Source organism: Bufo gargarizans, chromosome 4 (assembly GCF_014858855.1).
Source record: "Bufo gargarizans isolate SCDJY-AF-19 chromosome 4, ASM1485885v1, whole genome shotgun sequence".
In the NCBI taxonomy this organism is placed as follows: domain Eukaryota; kingdom Metazoa; phylum Chordata; class Amphibia; order Anura; family Bufonidae; genus Bufo; species Bufo gargarizans.
In genome coordinates, this window is record NC_058083.1 from 312702468 (window position 1) to 312716427 (window position 13960).

At 43.1% G+C, this 13960-nt stretch overlaps 1 protein-coding gene across 1 annotated transcript in view; it reads left to right on the forward strand.

Moving 5' to 3' along the window:
- The window catches only part of LAMA2 (laminin subunit alpha 2), a 772405-nt gene that overhangs the window by 559768 nt on the left and 198677 nt on the right, over positions 1-13960 (forward strand). Inside the window, exon 35 of the mRNA XM_044291170.1 lies at positions 12599-12761. Coding sequence (XP_044147105.1) covers positions 12599-12761 — 163 coding nt within the window. The remainder of the gene's footprint in view (positions 1-12598; positions 12762-13960) is intronic.

Below are 13960 nucleotides of genomic sequence, written 5' to 3' on the forward strand. Positions count from 1 at the left end.
ATTTTGATAAATTTCATGCAAATAATGGCAATGCACACAAGCAAAATTGACAAAAAAATTCCTCTTTCCCCTATTTATAAAGAAAGCTTTAGAAAAGTGACAGAAAACAATGCCACGTTCAACTATGCCTCAGTATCTGACCTAAAGTTCGAGAGTGACATTATAAATTTTGCCATGGGGCAAAATTTGTGTATGCCCTTGATCGTATCCCTTGCATAGTTGCATACTGCATTTTTTACATTGACTTCCATTACAAGAAAAAATATATGCTGTGCAGTATGTTTCTTTCTCTGTGCAGATCTATTGTAAATTGTAGCAGGCTACACATTTTTATATAATGAAAAAACTTTATTTACCAGTGAAACACATTCTAAAAGGAAACCTTTTTGTCATTACTGTGTAGGTATATACAAATACTGTACCTTTGAAAAAGTATTCATATTCCTTCAACTTTTCCACATTCATATTACACCCACAAACAAATGTATTTCATTGAGATTTTATGTGACCAACACAAAGTAGCAAGGACGTATGTGTGTAGTGAAAAGAAAATAATACATGGGTTTTAATAAATAAAAATCTGGAAAGTGTGGCGTGCATTTGTATTCAGCCCCCTTGCTACACACATACTTGCTACTTTGTGTTGGTCTATCACATAAAATCCCAATAAAATACATTTAAGTTTGTGGGTGTAAGAATTGTGGAAATAATCATTATTATAAAAATAAATACTTTTTCAAGGCGCTGTATGTTAGGTTTTACTGCTGTGCTTGCTAGCCAAGTTCCACAAACATGATATGAATTTAGCTTTTATATTAATCTGGCAACTAAGTATAGTTCCTGCAGCCCTAGAATACTATTAAAATAATTCTCAGCCTAAAGAAGTCCATATTGATATTAACATTGTATGAGTGAACATATACAGTTCCTTTAAAATGCCTTTAGGCCTCATGCACACGGCCGTGTTTTTTTTTTTCCACATCTGATCAGCATTTTTTGAGGATCGGATGTGGACCCATTAATTTCAATAGGGTTGTAACATATGCAGACAGAACACCAAGTGCATCCCGAAAAAAAATAGAACATGTCCTATTCTTCCCATTTTGCAGACAAGAATAGGCATTTTTATAATTGTTCATGCACAAATTGCGGGATACACGCTGTGGCGAAACCAATTTCGCCACAGGGTTTTGGAGAGGCCTGTTTACCAGCCTGTTGCCTCAGGATTACGTGCCTTTAAGATACTTTTACTAACTTTTAAACCCCTGAACCTATTCAAGTGAATTTTGGATAGGTTTGTCCCCAAGTTATACTGGATACATTGATATAAGTTACCCACTGGAAGCTGAAGCCCGGTCTTGGGTCCAGCGTGGGTGGAGGACGGTGAGACCCCAACCAAGCTTCGGCGGTTCGTGGGGTCTGCAGAGCTGACGGTGTCAAGTGGAGTGCTTGGAGTCCTCGGAAAGCACTAGGAGCATCTATCGACGGAGGTACCCGGTCGGGGTGCTAGGCGTTCCGTTACATTGGTGGCAAGCAGTGGGATTGCGTCCTAGTGTGAGGAGAAGCAGCTTGGAGACACCGTTTGTGAAGTATATTGAGGGAAACGCTAGTATCCGTACAGCGCCCCTGGCTACAGCAATATGGATGCCGTTGGTTCCTGCACAGCATTCAATGAGGAAGATCACCCTGATTACAGGGATGCCGAGCGGAAAGGCGTATTGGCACCAGGCCCTGGAGGACGTGCAGCGTTGGAGGGGTGAGAGTCTTCCCAGTGAGGAGCAGAGATTACGAATGCGATTGGTGCTATGACTACCTCTACTGGGAGAGCAACCATTGACTGAGTGGGTGTCAGAGCTTGAGACACTGGTATGGCAGGAAACCTGGCTGGATGACGCTTACCAAGCACTACGGTGGGACACAGTACGACAGTCTCCATGGATGGAGGAGTACGCCAAGCCCGAAGGTGAGGAATATAATTGCCCTGGGTTATTGTGGGAGTCTTTTGAAGACATTGACTTTGGGAGAACAGAAGAATCTAGATTTTGGGACATTACTGACTACAGGTGGGACTTGTACAATTGGCCTACAACTAGTGGGATGGGGCAGATCTGACCTTTCTGGTCCAAAGGGAGTGGGAGCTGGAACAAGATTATCAACAGTTGTTTCGCTCCATTCAAGCCCAGCGCAAGATACAAGACAGTTGGATACCAGGCCCAGACCTGCAGCCCTACCACTGGCAAGTCACAGCTGAGGTATCTCCTACTTCCTCACCAACTGTGGAGGTAGGGGACTTCATAGACTGGTACTGGGAGGAACCCCAGTCGGCAGGTGGAAATGGGACCGTAGTCACTCCACCGTCCCAACAGGGTGGCTGGGCAGGCGGCCCAGATCCCCAACTGCCACTGGGAGTACAGGGAGAGGAGATTATTGGTCCCTCATCTCTGCAACAACCAGAATCACTGGTAGTGGAGACAGCCGTCTCACTACCCAGCGGCAGTATACTCTACAGGGAGAGGAGACAGTTGGTCTCTCCCCCCAGCGGCAGATTGGGTATCCAAAGGAGCGGGTAAGTGATAGCTCCCCTTCACAGCTCTCTCCCAGCCCAATACTGAGGGTAGTGGGTAAGGCTTTAAACCCCACTGACCCCTCTCTAGCAGAAGAGCTGGAATCAGAGCAGAGCACCGCTGGCCTCTGCCCTAACCATTCATTTACTACTCCAGCAGAAGAGCTGGCATCTGGGCAGAGCTCAGTCGGCGTCTGCCCTCCCCTATCCTCTTGTCCAGAGGCTGACTCCCCACAGGCTACCCCAGCAGAAGAGCTGGCATCTGGGCAGAGCGCAGTTGGCCTCTGCCCTCCCCTATCCTCTTGTCCAGAGGCTGACTCCCTACAAGCTACCCCAGCAGAAGAGCTGGCATCTGGGCAGAGCGCAGTTGGCCTCTGCCCTCCCCTATCCTCTTGTCCAGAGGCTGACTCCCCACTGGCTACCCCAGCGGAAGAGCTGGCATCTGGGCAGAGCGCAGTCGGCCTCTGCCCACCAAGTACCTACAGCTCCAAGCTGGAGAACCACAAGGAAGCAAGGAGTAGCAGATGCCCACTCAACATCTGGCGACATACAGAACAAAGCCAGACCCCAAGATTCAACAGGTCCAGTATTGGGTTGTGGTTGGACTGCCAGACTAACTCAGGTACTGACCGTGAGGTCACGGTATCTGGTCACTCTTCCCTGGGAGGGGGAGATGTGTGGCGAAACCAACCTCGCCACTGGGTTTTGGAGAGGCCTGTTTACCAGCCTCTTGCCTCAGAATTGCGGCCCTTTAAGGTACTTTTACTAACTTTTAAACCCCTGAACCTATTCAAGTGAATTTTGGATAGATTTGTCCCCAATTTATACTGGTTAAATTGATATAAGTTATATGTATGTACAATGTAAACTCACAAAATTGTAACAATTTATAAGAAGTGTAACTTTTCAGCTGATAGTTGAGTAGATACAGAAATTGAATCAATTATCTCCTAGACAGAGGGGAGGAAAATGCTGGGTGTGTTTCTATTGTCCCATTGTGCCATTGTCCCATTGTGTGTTTAAATGGGGATTTCTGTCCTGTTGTCTCCACATGTGTATTGGCGATTTCCCTTTGTCCTGAGAGATAATTGAATTGCTCCTCGGGTGTCTCCAGGGCAGAGAGGAGGAAACCATGATGCATTGTGGGGATGTGTTGTGTCTGTGTATCCTGAATTGCTACATATCTGTCCTGTGTCACAGTCTTCCTTCTGGTCCCCTAGGGGCGTGTCCACCAGATAGGGACCTGCATAAATACGGGCGGGTAGCCCTCAATAAAGAGTTGCTGCTTTTATACATTCATGAAGTTTTGGCTCATGTTTGGGGAATACGATAACTACACTCTTGGGGATTGCTATATCACAATACTCCCCTGAGTATAAGCTCTTGTAAGAGCTTATTCCTGGTTCCTGCTCTCTGGATGTAGGAGAGGTTCACCCACTGGAAGCTGAAGCCCGGTCTTGGGTCCAGCATGGGTGAAGGACAGTGAGACCCCAACCAAGCTTCGGCGGTTCGCGGGGTCTGCAGCACTGACGGTGTCAAGTGGAGTGCTTGGAGTCCTCGGAAAGCACTAGGAGCATCTATCGATGGAGGTACCCTGGTCGGGGTGCCAGGCGTTCCGTTACACGCGCAGCCGGTAGCAGTATTTTGTGGATTGTTGGACCACTAAATACATATGGTCGTGTGCATGGTGTCTTAATCTGGCATCTGGGGGCCAGATCATGCAGCACCAGAGACCTGGGGGTATCTGCAAATGTTTAAAATGTATTGTTATGTTCGTATTGGCCGTTCATTCCAGCAGAGGAGGTAATGATTGGGATTGGTTGGTAGTAACAGTGCTAACCACCATGTTCCTCCCCTCTTGGTAAGAGTGGGCTGGTCCTAATTCCTGCCAGGAAAGGGAGTTCCAGTCCAGAGAGTCAAGGGAGAGAAAGCATATGTCAGAGCTCCCACTCTTAGGAAACATGTCTAATTCTGAGACTACAACTCCAGAGAGATCATCAGAAATCAAAACACAGCATCCAAAAAGCATTAGTGTGCCAAGACAGCACATTGAGTGATCAGCGTAATTACAGCTTTACAGACACTGCTACAGCTCAGATACCCATCACCTAGTAAAACCACTAGGCCAGACTAACATCAAGCCTGTATCACAGTGGACACCTATATCCACAAGGGCCTGCAAGTGGCATTCATTTGTCATCCAACCAGCCCCCATTCCTTCTCATCTGGTGCCAGAAACTGCACTTACTCATACTGCAGGATGCACCACTTTTACACTAAGTATAGAGATACATTTGCATGCTTACATCTGGCCTGATTCTTCAAACCACCTTTCCACTGCAACGATCCCCATGGAGAAACTTCCCAGGGGGTACACCATGACACAACATCTCATCAGGGTCACTACCACTTACTGTATATACAATTATGAAATTATAAGTAGTCAAAACAAAATCTATTACTTGTTTGTTTTTGTTTTTTGAGGCCATATTCATAAAATTGGATATCCACCTGGATTTTGGCTTATCTTCTGCACCAAAATCCATTGAGAATCTGTTTTCAATCTACCACCCATAGTTCTCAATGGGACATTTATGTCATATCCCACATTGCAGTAAAAAGCACCATATTTTTTCCATTGTGTGGATTCCACCTGAAAAATCCCTATTCAATTAATGGTAAATCTAAAAACTTTCCATTAGCATCAAAATCTTCACAAAAAAATGTATATTGTAGAATTTTTATACAAATTCCGTTCAGCCTGCTAGTATAACTATGTATAGCCTAAAGCATGTAGTTTCAACATGGATTCTGCCGAGGAATAATGGCAAAATCTGCTGTGGAACTTCTCTTGCAGTGAATTGGTCCTATAATGCCCTACCCTAGCTATGAAGTTTGCACATGCTGCATCTATTGCATAAAAACAACATTCATTCTTAGGCCTCATGCACACGACAGTGTTTTTTCACTGTCAGTGATTTGGCTTCAGTGGTCCGTGTCCAATTTTGCTTCAGTTGTGTTTCCTTGTGTCTTCCTTTTTTTTTGTCTGACAGGGGAAAAAAAAGGAAGGTTAATGAAAAGTGTAATTTTATTGCACCAAGGTCTTGTAGAAAAAAAACAGACACAGACGTGGACACGGATGACATACCAGTTGTACATCCTTTTTTTTATGGACCCACTGACAAGAATAGGACAGGTTATATTTTTTTGATGGATTGGAATCACGGATCACGGACGCGGAGAAAAAACAGAGGACTATCAGTTTTTCTTCACTGCTCCATAGAAATGAATGGGACCGCCGCTAAACTGTGAAAAATGACGGAACGGACGCGGATGCACACAACGGTCGTGTGCATGAGGCCTTATAGAAATGATTATCAGTCCCAATTTCTGCAACAAATCTGCTGGTAGTTCATAGGATAAACCAAAACTGTGGGAAACATGTGTGCTATTTGCACTCCAGGTTTGTGAATAGTGTTTTCGCAATCCTATTCACAAACATAAGAAAATTGCTGCGTGAATTTCTTTTTTCCCCCACGTATTTCAGGCATAAACATCATTACTGGTCTCATTAAATGACAATGAGACAGATATACTAAGACTAGCTTTACAAATACCAGTCTAAGTATAAAGTCCATTGGTGGAGAATACATTTGGTGCAATTCTAGGCAGTCTGTGCACCAGACTTTCAAATCTATGCCAGTTATGAGCTGGGGTAGATTTTAAACTATCATTTACACCAGTTTGTAACATAAATAATAGTAAATTTATTGGGCCGCAGGAGGCCACACTTTCTCCAGCTAAATCCCACCTACTTTTTCAAATTAAGGTCCAAATAGGGGTTGTGCCATAATTTGGGACTTTTGTATGTCACAATTGTGTAAACACCTTGATAAATGCCCCTCAACGGGTCTAATCTTCTTGCAGATCTGCAGCAGTACAATCAGCACATTGCCACCAGAAAACCAGGGGTCAGCATGAAAACACATGTTGGATTGTGAATATAGCCTTATAGTCAGAGCAAAGAAAAAGTGGGAGAGATACACAGTACTAAAACTGGCATTACAAATGCAAACTGTGGCGCAAATATGGAGTGCATCATAACTTATGATTTTTTTATGCCACAAAAGTAGAGTAATCACTTTGATAAATGTCTGCCCTTGTGTTCTGTTTTTATGGAAACGGTGGGAGTTTCACGTCTTATTTTCTGCACGCTCTTCTAGAAGGAACTGTCTGTATTTACTTCATCTATATGAATAATTTCTGGAACTATCCACTTGTAACTGTTTTGTCTTAATAAGCATTTCACACAAGGAAGAATAACTGAATAAACACATCTAAAACATACTTTAAATTAGAGCCGATCTCTCTGACAAGATATATAACCAGATTGTATTACAACAGCAATTGGAAAGTATAACCTGTGAAATAATCCCCCATCTGTGTATCATCAAGGGCCTAATTTTTAATTATTGCTTGATTACGGATGTTCTGAAACTGGGATGAAAAAAAATCTACTTCTTGGTAGAGTTATGTGATCCAATTAAATAACAACATTATTTATAGTTTACTAACAAGCTTAGTAGGAAGCCGTGTTCCTACTAAGGGTACACAAGAATACATTTGGAGACTGATGCACAAGATCACAGTATCATCATATGGTACCCATAGAAGTCTTTGGAGCCATACTGTATTTCATGTGGAGTCATACAGTGATTAGTTTTTTATTTTGGATTAGGACCTGGCTTTGCACGGGTATATTTAATCTATTTAATTTAATGTTTGTTTGTTTCGTTAAAAGATATCGCCACCATCACAGTGACATCTACAGTACCCCGCCCCTGTAACAATGATTTCCACAATAACCCACCTCCTTAACAGTGACTTCCACAGAGCTCCGTTCCCTTAAAATGTGACCTCCACAACACCCAGCCCCCTTAACAGTGACCTCTACAGCACCCCATCCCTTAACACTGACCTCCATAGTGGACCATCCCCTTAACTGTGACTGCTACCGTTTCCGGCCCCCTTAACAGTACCTCCACAGCGCCTCCCCTTTAACAGTGACCTCCACAGCATTCTTCCCCCTTAACAATTACCTCATCATCATCCCTCCCCCTAAACAGTGACCTCCACAGCAGCTTGACCCTTTAACAGTGACCTCCACAGCAGCCGCCCCTTTATTGGTGACCACAGTACCCCATCTCCTTAACAGTAATTTCCACAACATCACATCACCTCCATAGCAGACCGACCCCTTAACTGTGACCTCCATAGCAGCCAGCCCCTAGGGTGGCCAGAGGTCCAAATTCAGACTTCCTTTCCTCTGTCCGGTACACGGCCTAGAAGGACTCAGGGAAGACCTTTTGAACAGCTCACTCTCAGACAGCAGCACAATGCTGTCTGAGCATGAGCTGCAGGGATAAAGTCACCCTCCCTCCCACCCTGCAGCTGACAGAAGAAAATCTTTACCTTTATTTTTTCCATCCCTGTTGGCTGTGAATTGGTAGTGGCGTAACCGAGTTGGGGGTGGCTTAGTGGGACCTGGGGGCGTGGTTTTCAAGTCCATCTTTTGAGGGTGGCCTGAGTGGCCACACTACCGGTCCCCTGTACTGTGGCCTCCACAGCACTCCGCTCCTTAACAGTGTCATCCACAGTGCCCTGCCCCTTTAAAGCTGACCTACAGTAGTGAATAAAAATGTCTGGGTTGTTATGGAAACCTGGTGTAAAACTGTGTGTATGTGGAGACTAAGGGCCTGCTAGCTTCTATTGGCTGATAACGGTCATGTGAACAGGCTTCTAGTGACTAATGCATTTTTGGGGAATATATCAGGAACGGTACATGCTAGAGAGCTGAGACCCGGTCTAAATCCTTCCCGGACACCTGATGTACCTATATACCAAATTTCGTGATTGTAAATGTGTCAGTTCGGATTCTTTTAGTGGACATACATACATGCATACATACACTAAGCTTTATATATTAGATTCGGAATGGATCCATCAGAAATAAATAATGTGCTATTGCTTCTAAGACCTCATGCACATGACCGTATGTGATTTGCAGTCCGCAAAAAAACGTATCTGCAAAAAATACCGATGACGTCCATGTGCATTCCGTATTTTGCGGAACGGAACAGGTGACCCCTAATAGAACAGTCCTATCCTTGTCCATAATGCGGACAATAATAGGACATGTTCTATTTTTTTGCGTTTTGGACATACGGAAATGGAATGCTAAAGGAGTACATTCTGTTTTTATTGAGGACCCATTGAAATGAATAGTTCCGTATACGATCTGCAAAAAAACGGTACGCACACGGACAGAAAATGCGTTTGTGTGCATGAGCCCTAAGGCTGAAAATTGTGCAATATAGTGCTGTATGAAGACACCATACATACAGCCATAGAAACACTGAATGGCTATGTACTGTGTATAGGACTTGGCCTAAAGTTGGGCATACAAACTCAATAGCTGTCGGTAAAATGTTTGTTGGCCGACAGCAATCTCTCCTGATTACCTAACAACTCCTCCATACATATACACATCGAGTTAGCTTAATATTTATTTGTATTCTATGGGAAGAGCAGAGAAAGCCGCTGCTAGACATCTCTGGCAGCAGCTTATCTCCCAGAAGAACAAAGGATCAAGCTAAAACAATAATTTTGCCCAATCTTTATCTCCCTGAAATCATTTGTCAAAGTAAGTGAGGAACTCTCCATACATATTAGAGCGCAGGGGCGTAGCTATAGGCTCATGGGCCCTGGTGCAAGAGTTCAGTTTGGGCCCCCCCCCCGCCCTCAATACCGTTTCCTAACACCACAAGACCCCTGCATGCCCACCATGCCCACCTCGCAGCTTTACCTCCTCCACGTCCGGCCCGTATAACTCTGCCAGATGAGAGCACTTCCTCTCCTGGCAGTGCCTGCACGCACACATGCTCTGCCTCCGCCCCCACCCTATGTGAACTTACTTAGCCGCCAGCGGCGCCTGCAGGTATTGTAAATCACTCAGGGCTTTTACTCAGTCTCTCCTGGGGGGCCCCATGGGCAGTGTTTTCTCTAAGGCTTGACTGCTGCTGAGCAGGGTTGGCTCAGAGCTGGGCATAGCACCATCAAAGGTGGGCGATAGGAAAACCTAAGATAATTGTCACAGTGTAACCCCTGCACCATCCTGTACAATACAGTATAATCCCTGCACCATGCTGTTTAATATACAGTATAATACCTACACCATGCTGTGTAATATACAGTATAATCCCTACACCATGCTGTACAGAATACATTATAATCCCTGCACCATGAGGTACAATATATAGTATAGTTTATACACCGTGCTATACAATATACAGTATAACCCCTACACCATGCTGTGTAATATACATTCTAATCCCTACACCATGCTGTACAGAATACATCATAATCCCTGCACCATACTGTGTAATATACATTATAATCCCTACACCATGCTGTACAATATACAACATAACCCCACAGTATAGGTGCTATACTGTATATTAATCGGCATGGTGTATGAATTATAATGTATATTGTATAGCATGGTGCAGGGATTATAATGTATATTGTACGGCATAGTACAGGGATTATAATGTATAGATAGATAGATATACCTATATGCAGCCTATACCTATACACAGTCTATACCTATATACAGCCTATACCTATATAGATTGTATACCTATATACAGCCTACACCTATATCATCTATACATAAACTGTCTACACCTATATACAGTCTGCACCTATATAAGGTCTATACCTATATACAGCTTACCTATATACAGTCTAAATCTATATAGCGTCTATACATATATACAGCCTATACCTATATACAGTCTACACCAATATACAGCCTATACCTATATACAGTCTACACCTATGTACAGTCTACAATATACAGCCTATACCTATATACAGTCTATACCTATGTACAGTCTATACCAATATACAGCCTATACCTATATACAGTCTACACCTATATACAGTCTACACGGTGTAGACTGTACATAGGTGTAGACTGTATATAGGTATAGGCCGTATATAGGTATAGGCTTTATATAGATGTAGACTGCATATATATATAGGCTGCATATAGGTATGGACAGTATATAGTTGTAGGCTGCATATAGGCTGTATAGACTGTATATAGATATAGGCTGTACATAGGTATGGTCTGTATATAAATGGAAGGTATGCTGCTGCAGAACACAATGGCCCTTGTCAAGGCAAGGGGTAAAACCACTGACAGGAACACACCATCCCAGTGATAGAATTATTACTGGGATGGGATGGTGTGGTCCTGCCAGTGGTAGTTTCACAGTTTCACTCCTTGTGTTCTGTAGCAGCATGCCCTCCAGGACTGTCCTCAGAATACTTATGTAGCAGGCAGCTCTCAGTCTCAAGTCTAGCTTCTAAGATGGCGCTGCCGCTGCCAACGCCGCCTCCATGTTACCTTTCTCTGTGCACTGCTGCTTCTCCTCTTCGGTCAGAAAAAGGAGGAGTCAGCAGTAGCGAGGGAAAATGTGGGTGGCACCCCGCTTATCACGCATACAGAAGGAGGAAGTTTGGAAGAACCCTTCACTAGTGTGGGCAAGTGTGTGGGCATTTTGGAAGCAAGATGAGCGCTGAGTGGACTTATTAGACTTGGGAGCAGGGGCAGAATAATTGCTGCATGGCCGCATACCCGGGCAGCTTAGAGGGAACACTGCCCGTAGGCCCTCCTGACTTAGGGACCCAGTCGCAATTGCGAACGCTGCGACCCCTATAGCTATGAGACTGCTAGAGCGTCAGCTGAACACGCTGTTCTCGGCTGGTTTGGTCTACAGTACACTAATGTGCATGGAGGCCTTAAATGGGTTGTCCGAGTTACTGTATGAAAAAAAATATACAGTACTGTAAATCTGATGTCAGCAATATATACAAAAGCTATGCAAGGTTTAGACCAAAAAATATATATTTCCTCATTTCCCTGGTTCTTTTATGGCCCGTTGTTTACCTTCAATAACAACAATCTCTGAGGTTTTTCTTATGAATATTTGTGCCCCTACCCCTACTCTGTTGTATGTGTAGGACTACAATTGCCAGCTGTACAATGATACACACAGGGTCTTCTCCCTACCTGTTCTTGTGCAATGCTCTACAGAACTCCTCCAGTCTGTCAGCTTTGTGTCCACAGGATGAGGAGGTCAGATCCTGTGTCTCTTCACTGCCTGCAGCTGATCAGCAAAGCCTCCAGCCATGAGTCTGCGCTGCTGGTGGTAGAAGGGGTTAATCTTTCCTGAATAATCCCGTGGGAGGGGAGACACAGGGCAGACAGGAACAGCTCTGCCAGTGCAAGGGGTGTGGCTAGCACAGTGAGGTCTCGTGCGCAGACACAGACCTGCTCCTCAGGCTTCTGCACAAAACATCATCAGAGCCGGGAGAGAAGCTAACATCACAAGTCATGTTACCTTCAGTGAAATTTAAGAAAGGAGCCACTGCAGATGAAGGAAGTGAATTGTAAACCCCTTACATATGATTATTTAGAAACATAAAAAAATAACAAAAACATAACTTGAAAAAACCCTTTAAGTGTCATTGCTTCATATTTATATACTTAAACATATATTAACATTATAACAAATGACTATAAATGCAATGCAGCACTTTTTTTTTGCAAAGTTAAGTTCTTCGAGGGCCATCTTCCTGGGAATAGTGATGAAGATGTTAACGTGTAGTTGAGTATTGAATTATACACCAAGATTTTTCTTTGGTTTATTGAAAGATGATACAGTACAACAACATGTGATATTGTGACCATAGCTATTGCATTATTTGATAAATAAATCATGGACCTGTTGATGCCATTCCTCGTTGGGTCAGCTGTCTGAACCAATGTGTTCTGCACAATAAAATGCAATAGTTTTCAATCTGTTGCTTGCAAATTATCAATGCAGAACTTGTTCTGCTCTTCTGTCTCAGAGCTTGTGGTGCATTAATTTATTTTCTATCATGTAACTTTTATACTTCCTGCAGACTTATATGACAAAGCTGTAAAGCTGAATGAAACACTAGGTATACAAAACAAAACATTGGAGAAAAGTCTCCAAGAGCTACAGAAGGATGTTGACAAGATGATGGCTGAGCTCAGGAGAAGAATGTTCAAGAACCAGGAAAAAGCAGCTGCAGATGAGCTAAAGTGAGTATAAAAAATATAACCTTAGGAAAACTTTCACACTGCAACCTTTCATTGTTTTTTGGGGAACCATTATTAAACTTAGTGTTGTTAAATATCACCCATGTACTTATAAAATGTTAGTTGGGCTTCACGCACAAGCCACTTTTTAGTATTTTCATCCCTTGGATTACTAATATGGTAGCAATGCATTCAAGTGTGGCTATGTGTAGGTCAGTAAGTAGCTTTTTTTTTTTTTTCCTTTTAATACATAGTTAGGAATAAATTGTTGTACTCCCTATCAGAGATACCAGCCGTTGTAGGGAATATTACAGGCAATGTTCCCTGGGAAAAAGTGCAATATTGAAAGTGAGTTCACCTCTAGAAGGCATAAAACAGTCTCTAATGTCTCCTGTATGTCAGTACCCTGTAAGTCAATGTCTTACCTATTAAAATGCTTTGAAACATGACTATAAATTTTATTCAATGTAGAGTCTTTAAAAAAAAATAAAGCTACACTCACCTGTAAACAACTATTTTGGCATCCTTGCCCCTAATCAATATAGAGCATAGAAGATGTGTAGGCAGTGGTGTACATAGAGAAGTAAGGACCCCATATCAAGGATCAAACCAGGGGGACACAGGACAGAAAGGTTTGTGCCTAAACCCTTTCCAATGACCCTTGTGTCATTTTTTCCACTGCCTCATTTGCTAACCATTTTCCTTTAGAGGGTAGAGTCCCGACCAAGGTTTCACCCCCAGTAGAAGAGGGGATGATCCCAACTAAGACTGGCCCCCTCTTGCCCTGGACCCCATAGCTCAGCATATCATCTGCCACTATTTTAGTTATGCCCATGGCTGTAGGCCTTTGATGTAGCCATTAGGGTCCCTGGGAAGCAATATGCAAATAGTTTGGCTTTATTTTCAAAGAGACATTTTGCTAAAGTGACATATAAGTGGCATTAGAGAGACAGTTTTCTTACTTCTAGAGGATTCTAAATGGAGATGACTGTTTAGATGGTGAATATTAAGATGTATTATAGTAACAGGTATGAGTAGATATTCATTCCATGGTTTTGTATTTAATAATTATAAAATTTTAATGAATGTAGATGGTCTTTTAGAGATTTCTTATTACTTGGACATTTAGAGACTTTTTAATCTATTTTGTAAAAGCCTTATAAAAACCAGAGTAGATTGTTGGTTTGATTTCTCCTGGACAT